The sequence below is a fragment of the Dipodomys spectabilis genome, unplaced genomic scaffold, assembly GCF_019054845.1.
Source record: "Dipodomys spectabilis isolate Male_0828 unplaced genomic scaffold, ASM1905484v1 ptg000118l, whole genome shotgun sequence".
NCBI classification, from domain to species: Eukaryota; Metazoa; Chordata; class Mammalia; order Rodentia; family Heteromyidae; genus Dipodomys; species Dipodomys spectabilis.
This window is the reverse complement of record NW_024870795.1, coordinates 7,135,317-7,162,664: the sequence shown is the minus strand read 5'-3', so window position 1 is coordinate 7,162,664 and position 27,348 is coordinate 7,135,317. Positions and strand designations below refer to the sequence as shown.

Here is a 27,348-nt window from a genome sequence, read left to right as displayed (position 1 = left end):
AGTCTCCTGAGTTGCTAGGATTGTAGGCATGAGTCACCTGACTTGGCACCTGGCCAAAACCTTAATCTTAAAGAAAGAAAAAACAAGTACTTTATAAAATCATTCAAGAGTCTTTATAAAAACTAAGTTCCAGCAGTGTACCAGTGGCTCACACCTATAATCCTAGCTACTCAGGAGGCTGAGATCGGAGGATCATGATTCAAAGCCAGCCGGAGCAGGGAAATCCGTGATACTCTTATCTCCAATTAACCACCAGAAAACAGGAAGTGGAACTGTGGCTCAAAAGTGGTAGAGCACTCACCTTGAGCTGAAAAGCTCAGAGACAGTAACCAGGTCCAGAGTCTAAGCCCCATGACTGACCAAAAAAAAAAACAAAAAACAAAAAACACCTAAGTTCCGGGGCTGGGAAGGTAGCTCAGCGGTAGAGTGCATGCCTTGCAAGCATGAGGCCCTGGGTTCGATTCCTCAGCACCACATAAACAGAAAAAAAAAAAAGCCAGAAGTGGCGCTGTGGCTCCAGTGGTAGAGCGCTAGCCTTGAGCTGAAGAGCTAAGGGACAGCGCCCAGACCCAGAGTTCAGGCCTCATGACGGGCAAAAAAAAAAAAAAACACCTAAGTTCCCATTGACATTATTAAGCAACCAAGGGGCATCAATGATGTATAGAAACTAGCCAGACAAAAATCAAGAAGCACCCATCCCAGGGTTTTGAAATGTGTTGGAGGTTTCCTAGTAAAATGGCATTCATTGGCTTTCATTGCTGGTGACTCAAAAGATGGCTATCAGCCACTGCCACTGAGTCTTTCCTCTCGCTTTCATAATTCTTTCTAACTCAGCTGGCTCCCAAGTTCACTTGAAGGGAAAGAAAAGAAACCTAAACATTACCAACAATTGGTAATATATCCAGTATGCTACATTAAATGGCTGATGATAGCTATAATACCCAAATGTCATTCCAAAATTTCTAATAATGAATCATCTTAAATATTTACTTCCTGTACAGGTGCAGAAGAATATAGCCTTCATCTTATACTAAATAAAAAGTCTGAGTAATGAACACCTGGTAATACTATGAGTCAATAATAATTCCTGGAAAAGAATTAAGGAAGAAGCTAAGCACCAATGGCTCATGCCTATAATCCTAGCTATTCAGCAGACTGAGATCTAAGAATCACTATTTGAAGCCAGTCTGGGTAAGAAAGTCTATGAGGGGCTGGGAAGGTGTGGTTCAGTGGTACAGTGCTTGCCTTGCATGCATGAGGCCCTGGGTTCGGATTCCTTAGCACCACATAAGCAGAAAAAGCTGGAAGTGGCGCCGTGGTTTAAGTGGTAGAGTGCCTAGCCTTGAGCTGAAGAGCTGAGGGACAGCGCCCAGGCCCAGAGTTCAGGCCCCACGACCACCACCACCAACAACAACAAATAGTCCATGAGACACACATTTCTGATTAGACAGAAAAAGCTAGGATCAAGTGGTAGAGCTCTAGCTTTGAGCAAAAAAGCCCAGGTTCTGAGTTTAAGCCCTAGGACTTGTGTACACATCCATGTGCACATGCGCGCACACACACACTTACACAAACACACAGGAAAAAAACTAAGGATGACTAGATAAATGGTATTTCTTGCAAACTTGCTTCAGTCAGTAATTCAAATGCTGTTTATTAACTTCCATGTATAGAATAGCCACCTCTAAGCCGGGCGCTGGTGGCTCACGCCTGTAATCCTAGCTACTCAGGAGGCTGAGATCTGAGGATGGCGGTTCAAAGCCAGCCCGGGCAGGAGAGACCGTGAGACTCCTATCTCCAATAAACCACCAGAAAACCAGAAGTGGCGCTGTAGTTCAAGTGGTAGAGCACTCGCCTTGAGCTGAAGAGCTGAGGGACAACGCCCAGGCCCAGAGTTCAAGCCCCAAGACCGACAAAAAAAAAAAAAAAGAATAGCCACCTCTATAATAATATTCCCCTCTCTCAAAGCCCTCAATTTTTTACAACTATTGGAAATAAAGCATTATAGGGGAAAAGAATATATACTTTTTAAAATCAAAGACAAAATTATGTTTGGTTATATATATCTTTGCCTATAAACTATTTTAAAAATAAAAAGCAGGTCATGGTAGAAGAGGCCTGAAATCCCAGAATTAAGAAGGTGAAGCAGGGCTGGGAAGGTGACTCAGTGGTAGAGTGCTTGCCTTGCATGCATGAGACCCTGGATTCAATTCCTCAGTACCATATAAACAGAAAAGGCCGAAATACACTGTAGCTCAAATGGTAGAGTGCTAGCTTTGAGCTGAAGAGCTGAAAGACAGTGCTCAGGCCAAGTTCAGGCCCTATGACCAACAAAAAAAAAAAAAAAAAGAAGGTAAAGCAGTATTTCAAGACCAGCCTGGACTATGCAGAGAGATCTTGTCTGAAAAACACCAAACTAGGAATAGAAGTGACACATCTAAACTTAATAAAGTCTATATATGACAACCCTATAGCCCAATATCACATTAAAATAGGGAAAAACTTCAGGCTGGGAATGTAGCTTAGTGGTAGAGTACTTGCCTAGCATGCATGAAGCCTATTCCTGAGCTTCTTTTGCTCAAGGCTAACACTCAACCACTTGAGCCATATCACCATGTCTGGCTTTTTTGAGTAATTTATTGGAGATAAGAGTCTCACAGACTTTCCTGGCCAGGCTGGCTTTGAACCATGATCCTCAGATCTTAACCTCCTGAGTAGCTAGGATTACAGAGGTGAGCCATTGGCCCCCTGCTCCACCAAATCATTTTTTTTTGGGGGGGTCCGGTTGTGGAGCCTGAACACTGTCCCTCAGCTCTTCAGCTCAAGGCTAGCACTCTACCATTTGAGCCACAGAGCCACTTTACACTTTTTTTTTCTGTTTATGTGGTGCTGAGGAATCGAACCCACTGCCTCATGCATGCAAGGCAAGCGCTCTACCACTGAGCCATCTTCCCAGCCCCACCAAATCATTTTTGATAAAGGAGTCAAGAACATACACTGGGGTGAGACAGCCTCTTCAACAAATAATGGTGCTGGAAAAACTGGCTATCTCAGGAGACTAAAACTGGACTTCTATCTCTCACCTGTACAAAACTCAAGAAAATTAATAGGCACAGATACATTTCTGAACAACATTTTAGATATCCAGAGGATGGGAGCAAAGACAAATGAGACTACATCAAATTAAAGTTTCTTCCCAGCAAAATAACAATCACCAAAAGCCCCATGAATGACAAAAAAAATGTTGAGCAGCTGGACACCAGTGGTTCATTTGCATGGCATATAACATAAGGACAAGATATGTAGAAATAAATTCAGATAGAACCTAATTTATCCATTTAGTGAACTTATCACATTTACAATGATTTTCTAGGAGTAAGCAGAAGTAGTTAGAAGTGGTGAGAGGACATGGAGTTAGACCATAGCATCAGCATGCTGAACTTGCCAGGCTTATATCACAAAATTGTGCCATCTCTCTCTACCAACAGTAGAAACAACCATGAGACACATTATAAGTTCACAGAAAGTGGTGTCTGTTTAGTGTATTTTCCTAAAGGGAGATTGGTAATTTTATGTAGTGAAGAAATTTTAAAGCTTCTAGAAGAACTATGTGTCAAATAATGGGTTATAGCAGTAAAAAGACATGGTCCTCCATAAGTTTATGCTCATATTGGAAGACGATAGATAATATTTAACACTTACTTACAATAATGCTATATTAAATTTCTAATAAAAACAATAGGAACCTGGGTGCTGGTGGCTCATGCCTATTCTCTTAGCTACTCTGGAGGCTGAGATCTGAGGATTATGGTTTAAGCCAGCCCAGGCAGGAAAGTTTGTGAGACTCTTATCTCTAATTAATCACAGAAAATATCAGACACGGCACTGTGGCTAAAATGGTAGAGCACTAGTCTTGAGCAAAAGGAGTTCAGGCATAGTGCCCAGACCCTGAGTTCAAGCTTCATGACTGACCAAAGGAAAAAAAGGGAGAAAAGGATTAAGTTTTGACATACTTTGTGCTTAAAGTGGTAACAGATAATATCACCAAAAAATTCTCAAACTTTCAGGTAAAGTACATGAGTCTTGAACATGGCTACTTAACAATTATTGTAAAAAAAAAAAAAAAAAAAGCTTTAGATTACCTAGTAATTATAATTTCAGACAGTGAATAAAGGAGGAAATAACTAATCTTTCTTATTTAGGAAGTAATACATTTTATTTATTATATTAACAAGCAGCTTCTCATAGCTCCTAAGTGAAAATGATTCTAATCAAAAGTAGATATTGCCTCATAAATCTATTCACTGAATATGTATATATGAACCAAGGCTTTACAAGGTTGTGGGGTTTGTTTTTGTTTTGCCAGTCCTGGGGGCTTGAACTCAGGGCCTGGCACTGTCCCCAAGCTTCTTTTGCTCAAGGATAGCACTCTATCACTTGAACCACAGCACCACTTCTGGCTTCTCTGTATGAGGTACTCAGAAATCAGACTCAGAGCTTCATGCATGTTAGGCAAGCACTCTACCACTAAGCCACATTCTCAGCCCATGAAAAGTTTTAAATTCAGAATTCACACTAATAAACTCATAATTCATATCAATCATCTGTAGTTTATGATCTAATTATTTCATCAAAAGCCTTTACTCAAAATATTTCTCAACAAAATGTGTTTATATATGTACAGGGAGGGTACATGGAAACTTAATGAAAACACTCATATGTTTTAAAACATTTTGGGAATTTATTATTTCGATCCTCCCCCATACCAAAAAAAAAACAAAAAACAACTTCTAATTGAGGGACTGTGGATATAGCTAAGTGGATATAGAACTCACCTTACAAGTTAAGGTGCTTGGTTCAATCCTCAGCACAACAAAAAGAAAGTAAAACACAACAACTGAAAACCAAATTGCTATATAGATCTCCACTTTTTATTTTTTGTCGGTCATGGGGCTTGAACTCTGGGCCTGGACACTGTTCCTCAGCTCCTTAACTCAAGACTAGTGCTCTACCACTTGAGCCACATCACCACTTTTGATTTTCTGGTGATTTATTGGAAATAAGAGTCTCATGGGCTTTCCTGCCCTGGCTGGCTTTGAACCATGTCCTCAGATCTCAGCCTTGTGAGTAGCTAGGATTACAGGTGTGAGCCACCAGCCCTGGCTATGCCTTGGTAATTTTGTCCTTAGTCTACCTTTTTGTGTGTGTGTGCTGGCCCTGAGGCCTGAACTCTGGGCCTGTGCGCTGTCTGACCTCCTTTTTGCTCAAGGCTAGCACTCTACCACTTGAGCCACAGTACCACTTCCAGCTTTTTCTGTGATTTAATTGGAGATAAGAGGCTCAAAGGCTTTCCTGCCCTGGCTTGAACCATAATCCTCAGATCTTAGCCTCCTGAGTAGCTAGATTACATACGTGAGCCACCAGCACCTGGATAGTCTATCTTTAATTAATGGTAATAAACTTTTTCAACATACATGGCTACTATTGAGCTCACTATACCCCCAAGGAAGTATTTTTTTTTTTAATAAACCACTGGAAGCTGTGGGTAGGCCAGGTACTGGTGGCTCATACCAGTAATCCTGGCTATTCAGGAGGCTGAGATCTGAGGATCTCAGTTCAAAGCCAGCCCAACAGGAAAGTCCGTGAGACTCATCTCCAATTAACCACCAGATAACCAGAAGTGGAGCTGTGGCTCAAAGTGATAGAGAACTAGCCCTGAGCACAAAAAGCTAAGGGACAGTACCCAGGTCCTGAGTTCAAGCCCCTCAACTGGAAAAGGAAAAAAAAAATGCAGGTAGGTCACCATAAGAAATATCACAAAATATTCAGTCCCACGGACTATATTTCTGCTAAATGTCCATGACTTCACTCTGACTAGGATCCTACACAATGGAATTTCCAAAACTAAGTCTTAACTTCCATAGAAGAAATTCTATGAATCTCAGAAAACGGAAACAAGGAACCAGGCATAGTAGTACATGCCTGTAATCCCAGCACTTAAGAAGTAGGACAGGAGAATCTCAAGTTTGAGACCAGTCCAGGCAAAGTGAAATCCTATCTCAAAAACAAAGTACAGGGCTGGGAAGGTGGCTCAGTGGTAGAGTGCTTGCCTTACATGCATGAGGCCCTGGGTTCAATTCAGCACCACATAAGCAGAAAAAAAACAGCCGGAAGTGGTGCTGTGGCTCAAGTGGTAGAGTGCTAGCCTTGAGCTGAAGGGCTGAGGGACAGCGCCCAGGCCCAGAGTTCAGGTCCCACAAACCGACTGAACAAAGAAAAAAAAAAAAAAAAGTACAAATGAAAGGGCTAAGTATATGGCTCAAATGGTAGAGCACTTGCCTAGCAAGTTTGAAGCACTGTGTTCAATCCTCAGTATTGAAATGAAGAGAAGAAAAAAGAAAGAGAGCTGAATTGGGTATTGGTGTCTCAAAAGTACAATCCTAACTGCTCAGATCGCGGAGATCTGAAGTCAGCCTGGGCAGATAATTCTGAGATTCTTATCTCCAATCAACCAGCAAAAAGCCAGAAGTAAAGGTATGGTGCAAACAGTAGAGCCCTAGCACTAGTACCAAAAAAGAAGAAAACTAAGGCAAGCACAGTCTACCAAGAGTCTTTAGGAATCTAAGGTAAAACTCAATGCGTAAGAATACCAAAATAGCTCTCTCTGTTCTTTTCTAGCTTTCTGCTCTCTCTCTGCTCTCTCTGTTATTTTCTAGCTCTCTCTGCTCTCTCTCTCTGCTCTCTCTGTTCTTTTCTAGCTCTCTCTGCTCTCTCTGCTCTCGGCTCTCTCTCTGCTCTCTCGCTGCTCTTTTCTAGCTCTCTCTGCTTTCTCTCTGCTCTAGCTCTTTCCTCTCTCTTTCCTCTCTTTCCCAGCTCTCTCTCATTCCCAGGCCTTTCCCAGCCACGTGGAGTGCCAACCTTGCCTGGTCCCAGCAGGTCTACTGAATAAACCTACCCCTTACCTGAATACCACGTGCGTGCTGGTGCAGTTCTTACTGGGCTATCTCTTTTTAAAAACCTAACATAAATGGTGCCGTGACTCAGATAAAGGGCTTAAAGTCAGGATAGCTGGGATTTCTGTTTTTTTTCCCTCTTTTTCTTTTTTTGTTTGTTCTTCCCTTTTTGCTCTGAGAAATACCCACAGTTCAGACGGCCTTTTGCGAACCAGTCTGTCTGCGGCGGAATCAGCGCATCGATACCATTGCTGCCTTCACATCCACGTCCACACCACTTCTCTACTCTGCCCCTCAATGCTCATGAGACTTCTCCAGACTTCACCTAAGGACTCACGCCACCAAGGGACAGCTGCTGCTCACTGCCTTCTCTGGGAGGGGACCAAATTCCAGCTTTTTACCCCTACAGTGAGCCACCAGCACCCTTCTTTAATACTTAATCTCTCTACCGAACTACCAAAAATGGCAGAAGCAGAGATACGGCTCAAGTGGTAAAGCACCAGCCTTGAGCAAAAAGGTCAGGGAGAAGCCTGGATCGCGGGTTCAAGCCCTAGTACTGGCACAAAAAAAGTATTTTTTAAAGGATCTTTCATTTTCTAGCCAACTTCAACAGCAAGTCTCACTTTTACACTTCAGTGTAATTCATTTCAAGGTAGTACAGATGTATAATCCAACACTCAGGAGGCTGAGGCAGAAGGACTGTGGGTTTGCGTCCAACTTGGGCTGTACTGTAAGTCTGTCTCAAAAATATTTTTTCAGTTTAGCTAAATTAGCTTAATAATAATTTAATTCATTACATGGTATTTAAATCTAGGTTATACAGATTGAATATCTTGTATCCAAAATACTTGGGACAGAAAGTTTGTAGCCGGGTACTAGTGGCTCATGCCTGGAATCCTAGTTACGCAGGAGGCTGAGGTCTGAGAATTATGGTTTGAAGTCATCACCACCACCCACCCCCCGCCAAGCAGGGCAAGAAAGTCCATGAGACACTTATCTCCAATTAAACACCTGAAACCAGAAGAGGAGCTATGGCTCAAAGTGGTAGAGCCCTAGAGACTTAAGCCAAAAGACCTCAGGGGCAGGGCCCAGGCACTAAGTCCAAACCTCACAACCAAAAAAAAGCTTTGTTTTTGGAGTATTTACATATACAGAATGAGCTATCTTGTGGTTGAGGCTAAAGTATAAACATAAAATTCATTTATATTTGACATACACCTTAAACACATAGCTAGAATATTTTTGGTGCTCTTATGTTTAGATTGTGACTCATTTCATTCTTGGTTGAGGTAGAATTTTTCAATTGTATCAAGCTTGCACTCAGACGGCGCATTTCATATTATGAATTAGGAATATTAAACTTGTACTTTAAGGGGCTGGGAAGGTGGCTCAGTGGTAGAGTGCTTGCCTCGCATGCATGAGGCCCTGGGTTCCATTCCTCAGCACAACATAAGCAGAAAAAAAAGGAAGTGGCGCTGTGGCTCAAATGGTAGAGCGCTAGCCTTGAACTGAAGAGCTGAGGGACAGCGGCCAGGTTCAGACTTCAGGCCCCACGATGGACAAAAAAATAATAACAATGTAAGGTGAGATATAGATGTCAGTTAAAAAAAATTCAAGTTTCCAGTGAAAAACTTTGGAGTTATCGTGCACTATTCCAGTCTGTCACATGGACATGTCCTTTTTTTACCTTTATTTTTGTGTTTGTGTTTGTATTAGGGCTTGAACTCAGGGTTTCATGTTCTTGCTTGGTTTTTTAGTTCAAGGCTGGTGCTCTGCCACTGAAGAAGCCACAGCTTTACTTCTGCATATGCATACAGTCTTTAAAATTTTTCACAATGCTACTAAAATAGTCAATTAACCAATTTTGTCATGAATATTTTCTTCAAAAATTAACTTGCTAGCTGGACGTCAGTGGCTCACACCTCTAATCCTAGCTACTCAGGGGACAGAGATCTAAGGATCCCAGTTCAAAGCCAGCCTGGGCAGGAAAGTCCGTGAGACTCTTTATCTCCAATTAACCACCAGAAAACCGAAAGGGGGCTGTGGCTCAAGTGGTAGAGTGCTTGCCTTGAGCTGAAGAGCTCAGGGACAGTGCCTAGGCCCAGAGTTCAAGCCCTATAACCAACCAAAAAAAAAAAAAAAATTAACCTGTCAACAAAGTACTGACTGCCCTCTAGTGTTCACTCTAGTGTTCACACCAACGATCTCATTGACAGAGCGCGAAGCATGGGCTCAGTGGTAGAATACCTGCCTAACTAAGCATGAAACTCTTGATTCACCCACAGTACTGCTAAAAGAAGAAAAACAAAGGCAGGTGGTGGTGGCTTAAGCCTGTAATCCTAACTACTCAGGAGGCTTGAGATCTGAATGTCACTGCTTAACTTAAAGCCAGTCTGGTCAGAAAAGTCTGTAATTTTTTTTTTTGGTTGTGGGGACTGAACTCTAGTCCTGGGTACTGTCCCACAGTTCTTCAGCTGAAAGCTAGCTCTCTACCACTTGAGCCGTAGCGCCACTTCTGGCTTTTTCTGCTTATGTGGTGCTAAGGAACTGAACCCAGGGCTTATGCATGCAAGGCAAAGATTCTACCACTGAGCCACCTTCCCAGCCCCTCTGTGAGACTCATCTCCAATTAACCATTTTAAAGCCTGACATAGAGCTGTGGCTCAAGTACTAGCCTTGAGCGAAAAAGCTCAGGAACAATACCTAGGACCTGAGTTCAAACACTAGGACTGGCACAAAAAAAAAAAAAGAATAAAATTTCCCAGGCTTACTCTTTTTTATTGTTATCATTAAGTAGTTGTACAAAGGGGTTACAATTCCATAAGTCAGTAATGAGCACAGTGCTTCTTGGACAATGTCACCCTTTCCTTTGTTTTCTCACATTTCCCCCCTCCTTTCCCTACCCAGAAGTTACAATTCATCTTTAATATAGTATATATTGGGGCTGGGAAGGTGGCTCAGTGGTAGAGCACTTGCCTTGCATGCCTGAGGCCCTGGGTTTGATTCCTCAGCACCACACAACCAAAAAGAAAAAAGCCGGAAGTGGCGCTGTGGCTCAAGTGGTAAAGCGCTAGCCTTGAACTGAAGAGCTGAGGGACAGTGCCCAGGCCCAGAGTTCAGGCCCCACGACCGGACCCAAAACAAATATATATAAATATATATATATATATATATATGTATACATATATATATATATATTATATATTGAATATAATGACTGTATTTGCTCACCTTTCCTACCCGCATTCTTTTTTTTTTTTTTTGGTCGTGGGGCTTAAACTCTGGGCCTGAGCTCTTCAGCTCAAGGTGAGCACTCTACCACTTGAGCTACAGAGCCACTTCCAGTTTTCTGGTGGTTTATTGGAGATAAGAGTTTCACAGAGTTTCCTGCCCGGGACTTTTTTTTTCTTTTTGCCTATGTGGTACTGAGGAATCGAACCCAGGGCCTCATGCATGCAAGGCAAGCGCTCTACCACTGAGCTACCTTCCCAGTCCCCCTGCCCGGGACTTTGAACTGCGATCCTCAGATCTCAGCCTCCTGAGTAGCTAGGATTACAGGCGTGACCCATCGGTGCCCGGCCCTACCTGCATTCTTGTGTCCTCCCTTTATTTCCTTTCAGAAGTATTTGTTTCCTAGTATTTGTTTTAATAAGCAGTACTTTAGTTGTTCACAGGAGTTATGTATTTGGATTCCTCCCATAAGTATACTCTTCTTTAGTCAATTTGTTATAAATTAATTAAGTCCTTTGCATATTATCATGACTAGTTATATTTTAGATGTAGCTTCCACATATGAGAAAACATATGTTTGTCTCTCTGAGTCAGGCTTACTGTATAATACAGCAAATATCAATAGATATAAACTTTGGGGTCCAGTTGTGGGGCCTGAACTCTGGGCTGGGCGCTGTCCCTCAGTGCTTCAGCTCAAGACTAGCACGCTACCACTTGAGCCAGAGCACCACTTCCAGCTTTTTTTTTCTGCTTATGTGGTGCTGAAGAATCGAACCCAGGGCCTCATGCATGCAAGGCAAGAGCTCTACCACTGAGCCACCTTCTCAGCCCTTAGATATAAACTTTGTAAATGAAAACTTGCAGGGAAGTTCAATTCTACTTAACAGTATAAATAGCTGCTAAAAGCAAAAAAAAGAGAACTACTATTCTAGAAAGTAGCATACTGAATATGAAAAAAATTATTTACTTTTAAAATATAGGACTTATAAAAACAATGCTTTAAAATACTACTTAATTTTTTTTTGTCTAGGGATCTTACATAAATTGAAAAGGTGATAAATTCTAGCTACTCAGGAGGCTGAGATCTGAGGATCACTGTTCAAAGCCAGCCCAGGCAGGAAAGTCTGTGAGCCTCTTATCTCCAATAAACCACCAGAAAACGAGTAGTGGCGCTATGGCTCAAGTGGCAGAGCGCTAATCTTGAGCTGAAGAGCTCAGGGACAACGCCCAGCTCAGAGTTCAAGCCCTATGACTGGCCAAAAAAAAAAAAAAAAAGGTGATGAACTCATTGAGCCTACATGCAAACAGTAACCTGAAATGGAAACAGGCCAGCAGTACCATTGTCTTATTTCTACTTTTTTTTTTTTTTTAATTTGTTTTTGGGTCCAGTCATGGGGCCTGAACTCTGGGCCTGGGCGCTGTCCCTCAGCTCTTTAGCTCAAGGCTAGCGCTCTACCACTTGAGCCACAGCGCCACTACTCGTTTTCTGGTGGTTTATTGGAGATAAGAGTCTCACAGACTTTCCTGCCTGGGCTGGCTTTGAACAGTGATCTGGCTTTTTTCTTTTTGGTTGTGTGGTGCTGAGGAATTGAACCCAGGGCCTCAGGCATGCAAGGCAAGCACTCTACCACTGATTATTTCTACTTTTTTTTTTTTTTTTTTTTGGTCGGTCGTGGGGCTTGAACTCTGGGCCTGGGCGCTGTCCCTCAGCTCTTCAGCTCAAGACGAGCGCTCTACCACTTGAGCTACAGCGCCACTTCCGGTTTTCTGGTGGTTTATTGGAGATAGGAGTCTCACGGTCTCTCCTGCCCGGGCTGGCTTTGAACCGTGATCCTCAGATCTCAGCCTCCTGAGTAGCTAGGATTACAGGCGTGAGCCACCAGCGCCCGGCTTATTTCTACTTCTTGTATTATTTGCATCAATTTTTTCCAAGATTATCTCCATTATAAAAGTTATTGGAGGGCTGGGAATGTGGCTTAGTGGTACAGTGCTTGTCTAGCATATATGAAGCCCTAGGGTCCATTCCTTAGCACCACATAAACAGAAAAGCCAGAAGTGGCACTGTGATTCAAGTGGTTGAGTGCTAGCAGTGAGCAAAAAAAAAATTATTGGTTAATCCAAATTCATTATATTTTGCCTAAATAACATCCAGTATAATTTTGCTTAATTTTGACATTAAATCAGGCAAGAAGTAAATAGTTCAAAGTTACCAAAGTGGTTTGAGACTGAACATTAAATCTCTGCCTATATGTATTTTGGAAGGGAGAACTTGAATATTTTTTTATTGTAAATACAAAGCTTAAAAAAGAAAAAAATTAATTTACTGTACTCTCAAGGCTTTCACAAATATGAGGATAAAACACTAATATTTTTACTAAGAAAAATACAGGTAACACTGATGAATGCAAACAACTCATGGATAGAGACAGGAGGCAGGGACTGGGAGAAAATGATGGAACAGAAGACACTATATGCAAAGAAATGTACTCCTTTGACTCATGTAATTGTAATCCCTCTGTACATCACCTCTATAGTAACAATAAATTAATAATAAAATAAAGAAAATTGCAGGTAATACTCACCAAATTGAGCTTCCATGCCACTACGAACCAATTTATAAGGGTAGGGTATAGTTTCTAAAAAGAGAAAAAGGTGAAAATGTAAAATCTACCACCATATATATCCTGATATATACTGGGACTTTAACTCAAGGCTCTCCTTTGGCTTTTCCCTCTTGCTCCCCCCCCCTCCCAGGTCCTGGGGTTTGAACTCTGGGCCTGAGCACTGTCCCTCAGTTCTTCAGCTCAAGGCTAGCACTCTACCACTTGAGCCACAGCACCGCCAGGGCCTCATCCATGCAAGGCAAGCACTCTACCACTGAGCCAACTTCCCAGCCCTCCTTTGGCTTTTTTAGCTCAAGGCTGGCATTGTACGACTTGAGCTACATATCTACTTCCACATTATATTATTTTAAATGCCAAGTTAAAAAAAGAACATGAGCCGGGCACTGGTGGCTCACGCCTGTAATCCTAGCTACTCAGGAGGTTGAGATCTGAGGATCGCGGTTCAAAGCCAGCCCGGGCAGGAAAGACCGTGAGACTCCAATCTCCAATAAACCACTAGAAAACCGGAAGTGGCGCTGTAGCTCAAGTGGTAGAGTGCTCATCTTCAGCTGAAGAGCTAAGGGACAGAGCCCAGGCCCAGAGTTCAAGCCCCACGACTGACAAAAAAAAAAAAAAGAACATGGCCGAGCACTGGTAGCTCATGCCTGTAATCCTAGCTACTCAGGAAGCAAACATCTAAGGAGAACAGCTCAAAGCCAACCTGGGCAGAAAAGTCCATGAGACTTTTTTTTTTTGCCAGTCCTGGGGCTTGAACGTAGGAGGCCTGGGCACTTGTCCCTACGCTTCTTTTGCTTAAGCTAGCACTCTACAACTTGAGCCACAGTGCCATTTCTGTTTTTTTTTTCTGTTTATGTGGTACTGAGGTACTCCTATGCCACAGTCCCAGCCATCTTATATCTTCTGAACTCTCAGATTCTTTTTTTTTTCTTTTTTTTTGGGGGGGGTCCGGTCGTGGGGCCTGAACTCTGGGCCTGGGTGCTGTCCCTCAGCTCTTCAGCTCAAGGCTAGCACTCTACCACTTGAGCCACAGCGCCACTTCCGGCTTTTTTCTTTTTGCTTCTGTGGTGCTGAGGAATCGAACCCAGGGCCTCATGCATGCAAGGCAAATGCTCTACCACTGAGCCACCTTTCCAGCCCCTGAACTCTCAGATTTCTTTTTTTTTTTTTTGGTCAGTCGTGGGGCTTGAACTCTGGGCCTGGGCGCTGTCCCTCAGCTCTTCAGCTCAAGGCGAGCACTTTACCACTTGAGCTACAGCGCCACTTCCAGTTTTCTGGTGGTTTATTAGAGATAGGAGTCTCACGGTCTCTCCTGCCTGGGCTGGCTTTGAACCGCGATCCTCAGATCTCAGCCTCCTGAGTAGCTAGGATTACAGGCGTGAGCCACTAGCACCCGGCTTCTCAGATTCTTATATCCAATTAGCCACCAGAAAACCAGAAGGTAGAGCTGTGGTTCAAAGTAGTAGAACACTACCCTTGAGCTGATAACCCCTGAGTTCAAGCCCCATAACGACCAAAAAAAAAAAAAGTCATGATACACAAATAAGCAGGAAAGTATGGCAAGTATTTTGGAGAGTGGGGGGAGTTGTCAGTAAGTCAAGAACTAGTGGCTTATACCTATAATCCTAGCTACTCTGGAGGCTGAGATCTAAGGATCATGCTTCAAAGCCAGCCCTGGCAGGAAAATCCATGAGGCTCTTATTTCCAATTAACCACCAGAAAACTGGAAGTGGTGCTGTGGCTCAAAGTAGTAAAGTGTTAGCCTTGAGCAAAAGAGCTCAGGGACAGCACCCAGGCCCTGAGTTCAAGCACCATGATTCCTCGCCCCACCCCACCCCCCCAAAAAAAAAAGTAGTCAACACTATTTTTGGAATCCTTGATGTTGAATTTTTAATGATTTTAAGTATACTGCTATCAAAAATTCAAAAAATTAAAGGAGCATTGTAGATGTAGCTTAGTAGTATAAGGTCTGTCTAGCATGAGGTTATATGTTTGATTCCTATCACCACAAAAAGAACAGAAGGAAATCGTGTCAAGACCTTTTCTTTTCTTTTCTTTTTGGTGCTGCTCCTAGGGCTTGAACTCACAGCCTGGGTGCTATCCCTGAGAGTCTCTTTTTCTTTCTTTCTTTCTTTTTTTTGCCAGTCGTGGGGCCTGAACTCAGACTGGGCACTGTCCCTCAGCTTTTCAACTTAAGGCTAGGGCACTACCACTTAGCCACAGCACCACTTCCAGATTTTTCTGCTTATGTGGTGCTGAGGAATCCAACCCAGGGCTTCATGCATGCAAGGCAAGCACTCTACCACTGAGCCATTGAGCCACTGTCCCATCCCTGTCCCTGAACTGTCTGCTCAAGACTAGAGCTCTACCACTTGGTACAGCCACACTTCCAGCTTTTTGGTAGTTAATTGGAGATAAAAGTCACAGACCTTCCTATCCAGCTGGCTTCACACATCTATCTGCAGATCTAAGTCTCCTAAGTACCCAAGACTCTAGGTGTGAGCCTCTGATGCCTGGCTTTCAAAACCATTTTTTAAAAGTCTGAGAACTCTGCGGCTGGGAAGGTGGCTCAGTGGTAGAGAGCTTGCCTTGCATGCCTGAGGCCCTGGGTTCGGTTCCTCAGCACCACAAAAGCAAAAAGAAAAAAGCCGGAAGTGGTGCTGTGGCTCAAATGGTTAGAGCGCTAGCCTTGAGCTGAAGAGCTGAGGGACAGCATTCAGGCCCCACGACCGGACCCCAAAAAAAAAGTCTGAGAACTCAGCCAGGTATCAGTTGCTCATGTCTGTAATCCTAGCTACTCAGGAGGAGAGATCTGAGGATCACAGTTCAAAGCCAGCCCAGGCAGGAAAATCCATGAGTTGCTTATCTCTAATAAACCACCAGAAAACCAGAAGTGGTGCTATGGCTCAAGTGGTAGAATGCTAACCTTGAGCTAAAGAGCTGAAGGGCAGCACCCAGGCCCAGAGTTCAAGCCCCACGACTGACAATAAAAAAGTCTCAATGCTTGATAAGAAATATACTCATTATCTTGCCTATGTAATTGTAACCCTCTGTGCAGTATTTTCACAATAAAAAAAATACAAAACAAAACAAAAAGTCTGAGAACTCATCAAACACAGAATATCAATACTTCTTAACAATGGAGAACATCAACAGAGATAAACTATAAAACAGAAACAAAAGCACTGTCTAAACATTGCAGTCCATGTCTGCAATCCCAGCAATTGGTAGTTGGGAGGCAGAAAGATCACAATTTCAAGGCCTACTTAGGCTACATACTGAGACCCAATAAGGAAGAAAAGAAGATAAAAAAGCAGAGAAAGAAAATAAAAAAGTAAAATAACTTCAATTAAAGCTTTAATAAGACAGGCTCAAAGTAGGTTTGAGCAGACAAAAGAATGCATCAGAAAACTCAAAGGTGGGTCAATTGAAATTACCCAGTCCGGGGCTTGGAAGGTTGCTCAGTGGTAGAGTGCTTGCCTTGCATACATGAGGCACTGGGTTCGATTCCTCAGCACCACATAAGCAAAAAGAAAAAAGCCGGAAGTGGTGCTGTGGCTCAAGTGGGTAGAGCGCTAGCCTTGAGCTGAAGAGCTGAGGGACGGCACCCAGGCCCAGAGTTCAGGCCCCACGACCGGACCCAAAAAAAAAAAAAAAGAAATTACCCAGTCCAAAGCACAGAAAGAAAAATGAATGTAGACAAACAAAGCTATAAAGAACTCTGGAATACAAACATACCAAAGAGAAGAATTTAAGCAATGAAATTCCATCCAAGAAACTCAATAAAATCTTAGCAGAAGCCAGGCATGGAAGGCTGAGACACAGGGATCTTGAGTTTGAGGACAGACTAAGATTCACAGTGACACTGTCCCAAAATAAACAAAAAGCAAAGAAGCAAGCAAAATAAAATTAAAAAAATAAAAATAAAAAAAAGTGCTAGTCCTGGGGCTTGCACTCAGGGCTGCTGTCCCTGAGCTTCTTTTGCCCAAGGCTAACACTCTACCATTTGAGCCACAGTGACATTTCTGGCTTTTTGGTGGTTAAATGGAGATGAGAGTCTCACAGACATTTCTGCCTGGGCTGGATTCAAACTGTAATCCTCAGATCTCCACCCCCTGAGGAGCTAGGCATGAGCTATCAGCTCTAGGCTCAAAAAAAAAAAAAAAAAAAAAGTTTAATAAAATAAAAAATCAGGAAGATGGGGCTGGGAAGGTGGCTCAGTGGTAGAGCACTTGCCTTGCATGCATGAGGCCCTGGGTTCGATTCCTCAGCACCACATAAGCAAAAGAGAAAAAAACCGGAAGTGGTGCTGTGGCTCAAGTGGTAGAGCGCTAGCCTTGAGCTGAAGAGCTGAGAGACAGCGCCCAAGCCCAGAGTTCAAGCCCCACAACCGGACTCAAAAAAAAAAAATCAGGAAGATGGGATGAGATAGCCTATGTTCAATCTTTTATGATTTTATATAATCCAGATTGCTCTGTGAAACAAAGTTAGAATACACACATCTCAAACATCAAAGATAAAACTCTTCATAGATAACAATGGAAATGTTGAAGGGAAAGAAAGAATGGTGTTGGCCAGACCCGGGTGGCTATGCCTGTAATCCTAGCTACTGATCTGGGGATCACGGTTCAAAGCAAGTCCAGGCAGAAAAGTCCATGAGACTCTTATCTCCAATTAACCACCAGAAAACAGAAGTGGCACTGTGACTCAAGTGATAGAGAGCTAGCCTTAAGCTAAAGAGCTCATGGACAGTGCCCAGACCCAGAGTTCAAGCCCCATGACTGACAAAAAAACGTCTGGATGGCTTAGTGGTAGAGCGCTTGCCTAGCAGGCATGAAACATGCATTCAATTCTCAGTCACATAAACAGAAAAAGCCAAAAGTGGTACTGTGGCTCAAGTGGTAGAGTAACAGCCTTAAGCAAAAGCAGCTCAGGGACAGTGCTCAGTTCAAGCCCCAGGACTGGAAAAAAAAAAAAAAAAGTTTGGAATATGAGCATGTGTTGGTAGCTCACACCTGTAATCTTAGCTACTCAGGAGGCTGAGATCTGAGGATCGCAGTTCAAAGCCAGCCCAGGCAGGAACAACCATGAGACTCCTATCTCCAATAAAGCACTACAAAACTGGAAGTGGCACTGTGGCTCAAGCGGTAGAGCACTCGTCTTGAGCTGAAGAGCTGAGGGACAGCGCCCAGGCCCAGAGTTCAAGCCCCACGACTGACAAAAAGAAAAGAAAGAAAATGGAACAATGAAAACTGTTAGAAAGGGCTGGGAAGGTAGCTCAGTGGTACAGCGCTTGCCTTGCATGCATGAGGCCCTGAGTTCGATTCCTCAGCACCACATAAACAAAAAAAGCCAGAAGTGGCGCTGTGGCTCAAGTGGTAGAGCGCTAGCCTTGAACTGAAGAGCTGAGGGATAGCGCGTAGGGCCCAGAGTTCAGGCCCCATGACCAGACCCAAAAAAAGAAAAAAGAAAATTGTTAGAAATGCTATTTAGGGGAAAGAGGGCAAGGAGTTTGAAAGCAGGGTAAAATTAATTCGAATACAGTAGAAACAGGTGTGGAGATACAACAATAAAAGCACCCCTCCCCCCTGTATAACTAATATAAGCTAATAAAAAAAAGACATACATAGCCAGCTGGGTGCCAGTGGCTCACACTTGTAATCCTAGCTACTCAGAAGGCTGAAATCTGAGGATCTCAGTTCAAAGTCAGCTCAGGCTAGAAAGTCCCTAAGACTCTTATCTCTTATCTGACAAAAAAAAAAGAAAAAGAAAGAAATATGTACTACTTTTCCCAGAATGGTCATTTTCACTGGTGCCTTTGAACTCCAAAAGTTCACACAGTGGTTGGTCAACCCTACAAGCCAAAGAAAGGTCAATATGGAAGTATAGCCTCCAATGTAGACACCAGTGATTTTTGCTTCCCAGGATAAATACATGTGAGTAGTTCCTTCCACACTCAATAGTGTTGGGCTGGGAATGTGGTTTAGTTGTAGAGTGCTTGCCTACGTGCATGAAGCCCTGGGTTTGATTCCTCAGTTGCACATAAACAGAAAAAGCCGGAAGTGGTGCTGTTGCTCAAGTGGTAGAGTGCTAGCCTTGAGCAAAAGAAGCTCAGGGACAATGTCCAGGAGTTCAAGCCCCAGGACTGGCAAAAAAAAAATGAATAGTGTTGATCATATGACCTTTGTAACTAACAGGATATTGAAGAAACAAGATACAAGGAACACCTGGTATGCCTTTGGCTAGATTTAATACAAGAAATGTCTGGAGGGTTGGGTGCTGGTGGCTTATAACCAGCTGGTGGCTCATCCTAGGAGGCTGAGATGTGGAAAATGGTTTGAAACTAGCCAGGGCAGAAAAGTCCATGAGATTCCAATTCAAAAAACAAATCAGGGGCTGGGAAGGTGGCTCAGTGGTAGAGCGCTTGCCTTGCATGCATGAGGCCCTGGGTTCGATTCCTCAGCACCACATAAGCAAAAAGAAAAAAGCCAGAAGTGGCGCTGTAGCTCAAATGGTAGAGCGCTAGCCTTGAGCTGAAGAGCTGAGGGACAGCACCCAGGCCCAGAGTTCAGGCCCCACAACTGGACCAAAAAAAAAAAATCAGCAAAAAGCTGGCTGAGTCATGGCCAAAGTGAGCCAAATGAGCTAAGAGCTTCTTGGTAACAGAAAAAAAATAAAAACAAAAGGGCTGAGGGTCAAGTGATAGAGGACTTTGCCAAATGCTGTCCTCAAACACTTTTAACAAACAAATGGATATGTGTATAAATATATGTATGTATATATATATATATATATATATACATACATACATACATACACATATATATATATATATATACATACATACATACATACACACACACACATAATCCTAATCCTTTGGGGACAAAATGCTGATCACTTTCATGTGTGATTAATACTTGAATCTAACCTGTTGATTTATTCAGTAAAAAATAATATGAGGGTTTTTTTTTTGGCCAATCCTGGGGCTTGACCTCAGGACCTGGGCATTTTCCTTGAGCTTCTTAGCTCAAGGCTAGCACTCTACCACTTAAGCAACAGCACTACTTCCGGCCTTTTCTGTTTATGTGCAACTGAGGAATTGAACCCAGGGCTTCATGCATGTTAGGCAAGCACTCTACCACTAGGCCACATTCTCAGACTGAGTTCTTTTAGTCAGTAAATTTTTTCCCTTTTTTTAAAAATTAATATACATTAGGGGGTTTTTTGGTTGTTTTGGGTTTTTTTTTTGTGTGTGTTTTTTTTTGGTTGGTTGTGGGGCCTGAACTCTGGGCCTGGGCGCTATTCCTCAGCTCTTCAGCTCAAGGCTAGAGCTCTACCACTTGAACCACAGTGCCACTTCTGGCTTTTTCTGCCTATGTGGTGCTGAGGAATCAAACCCAGGCCCTCATGAGTGCAAGGCAAGCACTCTACCACTGAGCCAATTTCCCAGCCCCTAATATGCATTACTTTTACAAGGGAGTTTGTGAAATTTCCAGAATGCATCAACTTCATCCCCATATCACTCTCCCTCATCCTACTTCCCTTTCTTAAAATAATGTCAACAGGCTTGTTTTATTTTTTTTATTTTATTTTTGCCAGTCCTGGGGCTTGAACTCTGGGCCTGGGCACTATCCCTGGCTCCTTTTGCTCAAGGCTAGCACTCTACCATTTGAGCCACAGTGATACTGTGGCTTTTTCTGTGATTTATTAGAGATAAGAGTTTCATGGATTTTCCAGCTCAGGCTAGCCTTAAACTAACATTCTCAGATCTCATCCCCCTTAAGGATATAGGCATGAAGCCAGGCACCCGTGGCTCACACCTGTTATCCTAGCTACTCAGGAGGCTGAGATCTGAGGATTGAGGTTCAAAGCCAGCCCGGGCAGGAAAGTCCCTGAGATTCTGGTCTCCAATAAACCACTTGAAAACCAAAAGTGGCACTGTGGCTCAAGTGGTAGAGCGCTCGCCTTGAGATGAAGAGCCCAAGGACAGCACCCAGGCCCAGAGTTCAAGCCCCATGACCACCACCACCACCAACAAAAAAAAGAATACAGGCATGAGCCACCAGTGCCCAATTTACTATTCTTTTTTTTTTTTTTTTGGTCAGTTGTGGGGCTTGAACTATGGGCTTGGGCGCTGTCCCTGCGCTCTTCAGCTCAAGGCAGGTGCTCTACTACTTGAGCTACAGTGCCACGTGCAGTTTTCTAGTGGTTTATTGGAGATAAGAGTCTCACAGACTTTCCTGCCCGGGCTGGCTTTGAACCTTGATACTCAGATCTGTGCCTCCTGAGTGGCTAGGATTACAGGCCTGAGCCACTGGCCCCCGGCTACCATTCAGTTTCTTAATAAGACATTCTAAGATGTTTCTCTCCTTTCTTTTTTGGGGGGGAAGAGAAGGGTGCTAGGTAAGTATCACTCAGCTAAGAAGATCATGGTTAAGGGGATCCCAGGCATATATTTAAGATCCTATTCAAAAATAATTTAAACTGCTGGGTGCCAGTGCCTCATGCCTGTAATCCTAGCTACTCAGGAGACTGAGATCTAAAGCCAATGCAGGCAGGAAAGTCCATAAGACTCTTATCTCCAATTAACTGCAAAAAAGCTGGAAATAAAGCTGTGGTCAAGTGGCAGAACATCAGTCTTGAGTGAAAAAGCTCAGGGACAATGTTCACATCCTGAGCTGAAGACTCAGTACTAAGTGTATACATACACATAAAGAAAAAAAAAAAGGAAAATTAAAACCTACGAGTTGGGTCTGTGACTTAAGCACCTGCTTAGCTAGCATAAAGACCTGGCTCCCAAATAGCCCTCAAATAGCTAGGATTACAGGCATGAGCCATACAGCCTGGCCCAGTTAAATTATAACCTCTTCATCTGTTAAGTGAGGATGCCGACTCTACAGAATTATTAAATAAGCCGGTGCTGGTTCTCACACCTGTAACCCTAGCAACTCAGGAGGCTGAGAACTGAGGATAATGGTTCAAAGCCAGCCCAGGCAGGAAAGTCTATAAGACTTATCTCCAATTAACCACCAGAAAATCAGAAGTGGTACTCTGGCTCAAAGAGCTCAAGGGAAAAAAAAAAATTATTAAATAAAATAATATAAATGCATCTGGGTACACACAAACAAGCAATTGGCAACAGCTGATCCTACTTTAGCTTTTTTTTTCTTTTTTGTGGTTGTAGGGCTTGAACTAGGGCCTGGGTGCTGTCCCTGAGCCTCTTTGTGTGCAAGAGTTGTGCTCTGGCTGGGAATGTGGCTTAGTGATAGAGTGCTGGCCTACCATGCACAAGCCCTCAGTACCACATAAACAGAAAAAGCGAGAAGTGGCACTGTGGCTCATGTGGCGGAGTGTGTAAGCCTTGAGCAAAAAAAAAAAACTGAGGGACAGTACACAAGCTATGAGTTCAAACCCCAGAACTGGTAAAAACTAGCGCTCTACTACTTGAACCACAGCTCCACTTCTGGGTTTTGAGTGGTTAATTGAAGAGTCTCACGGGGACTTTTCTGCCTGGGCTGGCTTCGAACCATGATCCTCAGATCTCAGCCTCCTGAGCAGCTAGGATTACAGGCATGAACCACTGGCTCCTGGCCTATTTTATCTTTTATCTCTACCATTTCCAACTATATCTTCTCCCACCCTTTTCCATTTCAAAGTTCACTTCTTCATGAATTTTTTGTTTGTTTTTTAGTGGTGAGGATCACTCCAGAACCTCCTTCAGGCAAGTGTTCTACCACTGAGCTATAACTCTAGGACTCCATGAGCTTTTGATTCTATTTTTTCTTAAGACTTCTTCACTATTTACCTGTTCTCTTGTACCTATCAACTTATATGCCCCTCTCCTGGCAACTTTCCCTTCAAGTGTCACACCTATGGACTCGTATAATAAAATGCTGACCTAGCACACAAAAGGCTCAGGATTTCATCACACATTCACACACACTTCAAATCTCTCCCATACCATCCATCCTTTTTTCCTTCCTTTATTTATCTTTTTCGATTTTGGTGCTGAAGAGTGAACCCAGGAACAGCACCCAGGCCTGAGCTCAAGCCCCATGATTAAAAAATAAATTAAACAAAAAAAAAATTAAAGGCCCAGGGACAGCACTGAGGCCCTAAGCTCAAGCCCCACAATAAAAAAGAAGAAGAAGGAGAAGGAAAAGGAGAAGGAGAAGGAGGAGAAGAAGAAGAGGAGCCGGGCGCTAGTGGCTCACGCCTGTAATCCTAGCTACTCAGGAGGCTGAGATCTGAGGATCGCGGTTCAAAGCCAGCCCGGGCAGGAGAGACCGTGAGACTCCTATCTCTAATAAACCACCAGAAAACTGGAAGTGGCGCTGTAGCTCAAGTGGTAGAGCACTTGCCTTGAGCTGAAGAGCTGAGGGACAATGCCCAGGCCCAGAGTTCAAGCCCCACGACCGACAAAAAAAAAAAAAAAGAAGAAGAGGAGGAGGAAAAGGAGGAGGAGGAAGAGGAGGAGGAAGAGCAGCAGCAGCAGCAGGAGGAAGAAGAAGAAGAAAAGGCTGGGCACCAGTAATTCTAGCTACTCAGGAAGCTGAGATCTGAGGCTCACAGTTCAAAGCCAGCCTGGGCGGGAAAGTCTGTGAGACTCTTTACCGCCAATAAACCACCAGAAAGCCAGAAGTAGAGCTGTGATTCAAGTGGTAGCATGCCAGCCCTGAGCTGGTATTGACTCAGTTCCACTGGCATATCATACATTTTGCCTAAGAATTTAAGTAAAGGAGTTGAAGCTGTTTCTATTTCTTATGTCACATTTATGGCATGTACTGTCATAAATCCAAGATTTACCTGCAGGTATGAAATTGATTTAAAGTTTTTATTCAAGGTAGAAACAAAATAAAACACTCTTAAGTCTTAATGCTCTGACTAAAAAAACACATGTATTTGAGTTCTGTCTTCAATGTTTCAAGAGCCAAAAGATATATACCTATATCTCCTTCTATATCTTAATAAACCTTTTAATCTTTTCACAAAACTTAAAACCACCTCAAGTGATAAAACACTCGCCTTGAGCTGAAGAGCACAGGGACAGTGCCCAGGCCCACAGTTCAAGCCCTAGGACAGATGGAAGAAAAAAAAAAACCAAAAACCTTAAAACCACAAATGAGTAGCTCACCAGGCTTCCATCCCCAAGGCTCAATTAAATTGCTATTCTGCCTAGACATAAGGTAATCAAACTATATATGGCAAGCCAACATGATGCACCAGTGATCAGTATAACTTATGGAAAAGACTGAATATTAAAGACTCTATGAAGTTGGGAAGGTAGCTCAGTGGTAGAGTGCTTGCCTTGCATGCATGAGAACCTGGGTTTGATTTCTCAGCACCACATAAGCAGAAAAAGCAGGAAGTGGCACTGTGACTCAAGTAGTAGAGTACTTTAGCTGAAGAGCTGAGGGACAGCGCACAGGCCCAGAGTTCAAGCCCCATGACCGTCAAGGAAAAAAAAAAAAAAGAGTCTATGAATTCTAGTTCCTTATAAATCAGTTTTCTCTGACTGGAAAATATTTCCATTACTTTTCTCCCATACTCAGATCTGAGCAAATAAAAGCTATTTGTGGAAGTATGACTAATACCTGCATTAAATATGAGGTAAAGGAAGGAGCATTAGACTTGGAACAAGCAAGTTCTTTTCTGCTTTTTTTTTGGGGGGGGGTCTGTCATGGGGCTTGAACTCTGAGCTTGGGCGCTGTCCCTGCACTGTTCAGCTCAAGGCAAGCGCTCTACCGCTTAAGCCACAGCATCCCTTCCAGTTGTCTAGTGGTTTATTGGAGATAAGAGTCTCACAGACTTTCCTGCCCAGGCTGTCTTTGAACCAAGATCCTCAGATCTCAGCCTACTGAGTAGCTAGGATTATAGGCATGAGCCACTGGTGCCCGGCTTTTTTTCTGCTCTTTTCTACCTAGTTTAACTCTATGGTCCTGAGTAAGTCACTAAACAATAAGAGGGAAGGTTTTACCAGCTGTAAAATGAGAACCACTACCCCACAGAACTGTAGTGAGAATCAAAACATACAGAGTGTGCAATCATTCTTGTTGTTTAAAGTAACACTGATAGCATTATCATGCCCGAACATATAAGAGCTACTCCACAGCAACTACTGTTTCTTGGACTGTTTTAAAAATTCAGTTTAAAATTGTGGTTACTGCTTGGAAGCCTACGCAGGAATACATTAAGATTCCTCACTTCTTTGTTAAAAATCTGAACACAAGATTGGAATATGGTGAGGCACACCTGTAATCCTAGAATTCAGGAGGGTGAGGCAGGAAGACTTGGAATCTGAGCCTAACCGATGTTACCTACCAAGATAATTTCTCAAAAATAAACTGAGCTGGAAGACTTGCTAAGCTGCCTAGCAAGTGCTATGTCTATGAAGTGCCAGGCACTGAGTTCAAACCTCAGTAATAGCTGAAGCTAGAGTTGCAGCACTAAGCACGTGTTTACCTAGCATGAGCAAGACTTGGTTCAATCCACACCAGCACAATAAATTAATTAATATTTGCAATCAAGGACCTCCCAACCCTATACAATATTACTAACACAGTCTTGTATTCTCAGAATAAGTCATTTTCATTATGAGATAGCAAAATAAATATAATAGGAAATAAAGGACTTTGCCTTGCTGGATTTGGTAGAAATTTAATCTATATACTTTCTCCATTCCAGGAACCTGAAATACGGATTAATCTACTTCTCAAAAGGAGTGTCTTACCTAACTCATGCAGTGTAACCCCTCTGTACAGTATTTTTAACAATAAAAATTATACAAAAAAGTGTTTTTTTTAACCGTAAGCTAAATCTAGCAACGCACTGTTACACATCCACGCAATTCCGTGGCTTCCATAAGAAATACAACACCTCTCCTCCCCTAACTGTTACTTTGCTTGGTGAAAAAGCGCGTGCTTTCTAGAAACTTAGTGGTTTCTGCGCTCGCTCTCTCTCTCCCTAAGTCTCTCTGTGAAAGGGCTTTTTCGTTTAAAGAACGAAAAACAAAACAGAACGACGGGCGCCGTTTCGGGAAGCGAATGAAGTATCGGAGTCACTCTGCAAGCAATGAACGATGTCCCGTGAATCACTCATTGTCCCCCGAGTTTCGGGGTGGGCAATGCTACGCACACGGGCGCTCCGGGGTGTCCCGCTCCCCGCTCCGCAGGTTCGCTCGCTCGGGTTTCTAGGAGCGGGGCTCGGAGGCTGCGTCTCTCGGATTCGTTCCCTAACGGAGAAGCCCGTGCGCGGACTGCCGGCGGCGGACATGGAGGAGCCGGACAACAACCTTGGTTTCCACAGAAACTGCCTGGCTCCGCAGCCTCCGCTCGGCCCGGTGCGAATGCCGAGGTGGGCGGGAGAACCGTTTTGAAAACTGGACTTTGGACCCGATCCCGTTACGGCCACCGGATCCCCAGGGGAGCCGGTCCCCGCCGGGGCTCTGCGGGCCGACCTCCGCACCCCGAGCGGCGACTCCACGCACGGACACAAAGGGTTTCACGCGAAAGCCGCGCAGACAAAAGGGCCTGGAGGAGTCCGGGGGGCGGAGAGGGCGAGCCTGCGCGGCCCAGCCGCGGGCGGAGACACCGCGCGCCGCCGCTCCACGGTGGGAGGGCCGAGGAGGGAGGCGGCGGCCCCGGACCGCCACGCCCTGGCCAGACCCCGCGCCACCCCGGCCATTCCCTTTCCCGCCCAGGCCGCGACCCCCTAGCGAGGACCAGAGCACGGCCGGAGAGCAAGAGCCATTCACTTTTCCCTCGCTCGCCGAACTCACCCGGCTCGAGGTCGCTGCCACAGCCTCCTCAGTCTCCACAGCAGTTTCCCCCGGAAATCCTACCTGGCCTCTGGCCGCCCGGCTGCAGCCAGAGCCCTCGGCCCCTGGGAGGGGGGGAGAAGAGGGAGCGGGCCGGACAGTGAGGGCCGGAAGTAGCGCCGCGGAGGCTCACGGGACTTGTAGTCCGTAGCCAGACGGGTCAGGGGCTCGCCTTGGGACCCGCGGGACAAAATGGCGGGAACTGCAGAACCTGAGCTTCAAACCGCCAGCTCTACACCCGCCCTTCTAGGCATGCGCGGCTCGCGCCCTGCGAGGACGAGGGCTTGGGCGCCTTTCGTGGAACAGAGGAAGGCAAAGGTCCCTGGGCTCGGGAATGCAGGTTCAATACTGGGCTCCAGGAAGTGCCCCAAAAGACAGCTGATGCAGTGTGTTGCTTTACAAACTATTCAATCTCCCTAAAAGAAAAAAAAAACATTCGGGGCCAATTTAAGTGCAAAAATCTTAGAAATAAGCCACCCACGGTTCTGTGCATTAAAAAACAAAAAACAAATCCTGGGGATCACTACTGATACCTCCAACCCAAGTCTGGCCATTCAACAGCCACAATTCTTCAACACCTTTACATTTTCTCCATAGCTAAAAAACCAGCACCTCAAAGTTGCACTCATTTCAGGCCTCCAGGCTAAAGTCTTAGAAGCACCTCCCTTACTTCAGCTAGAGGATCTAGATGCCAAACCAATTGCGTCACATCTAAATTAGACCT

General features: G+C 44.0%; 1 protein-coding gene across 2 annotated transcripts in view; it reads right to left on the bottom strand.

The window, feature by feature from the left end:
* The window catches only part of Phactr4 (phosphatase and actin regulator 4), an 87,872-nt gene extending 61,141 nt beyond the window's left edge, over positions 1–26,731 (bottom strand). Inside the window, exons 1-2 of one of the 2 annotated variants that reach the window (XM_042688661.1) lie at positions 26,586–26,731; positions 12,767–12,820 (exon numbers count right to left, since the gene is read on the bottom strand). Coding sequence is in view for 1 of the 2 variants with exons in the window: in XM_042688659.1 (XP_042544593.1) it covers positions 12,767–12,782 (16 nt within the window). In the remaining variant the exon portion in view is untranslated. The remainder of the gene's footprint in view (positions 1–12,766; positions 12,821–26,585) is intronic. The other variant, XM_042688659.1, reaches the window with a different exon arrangement.
* Positions 26,732–27,348: the final 617 nt, after the last annotated feature.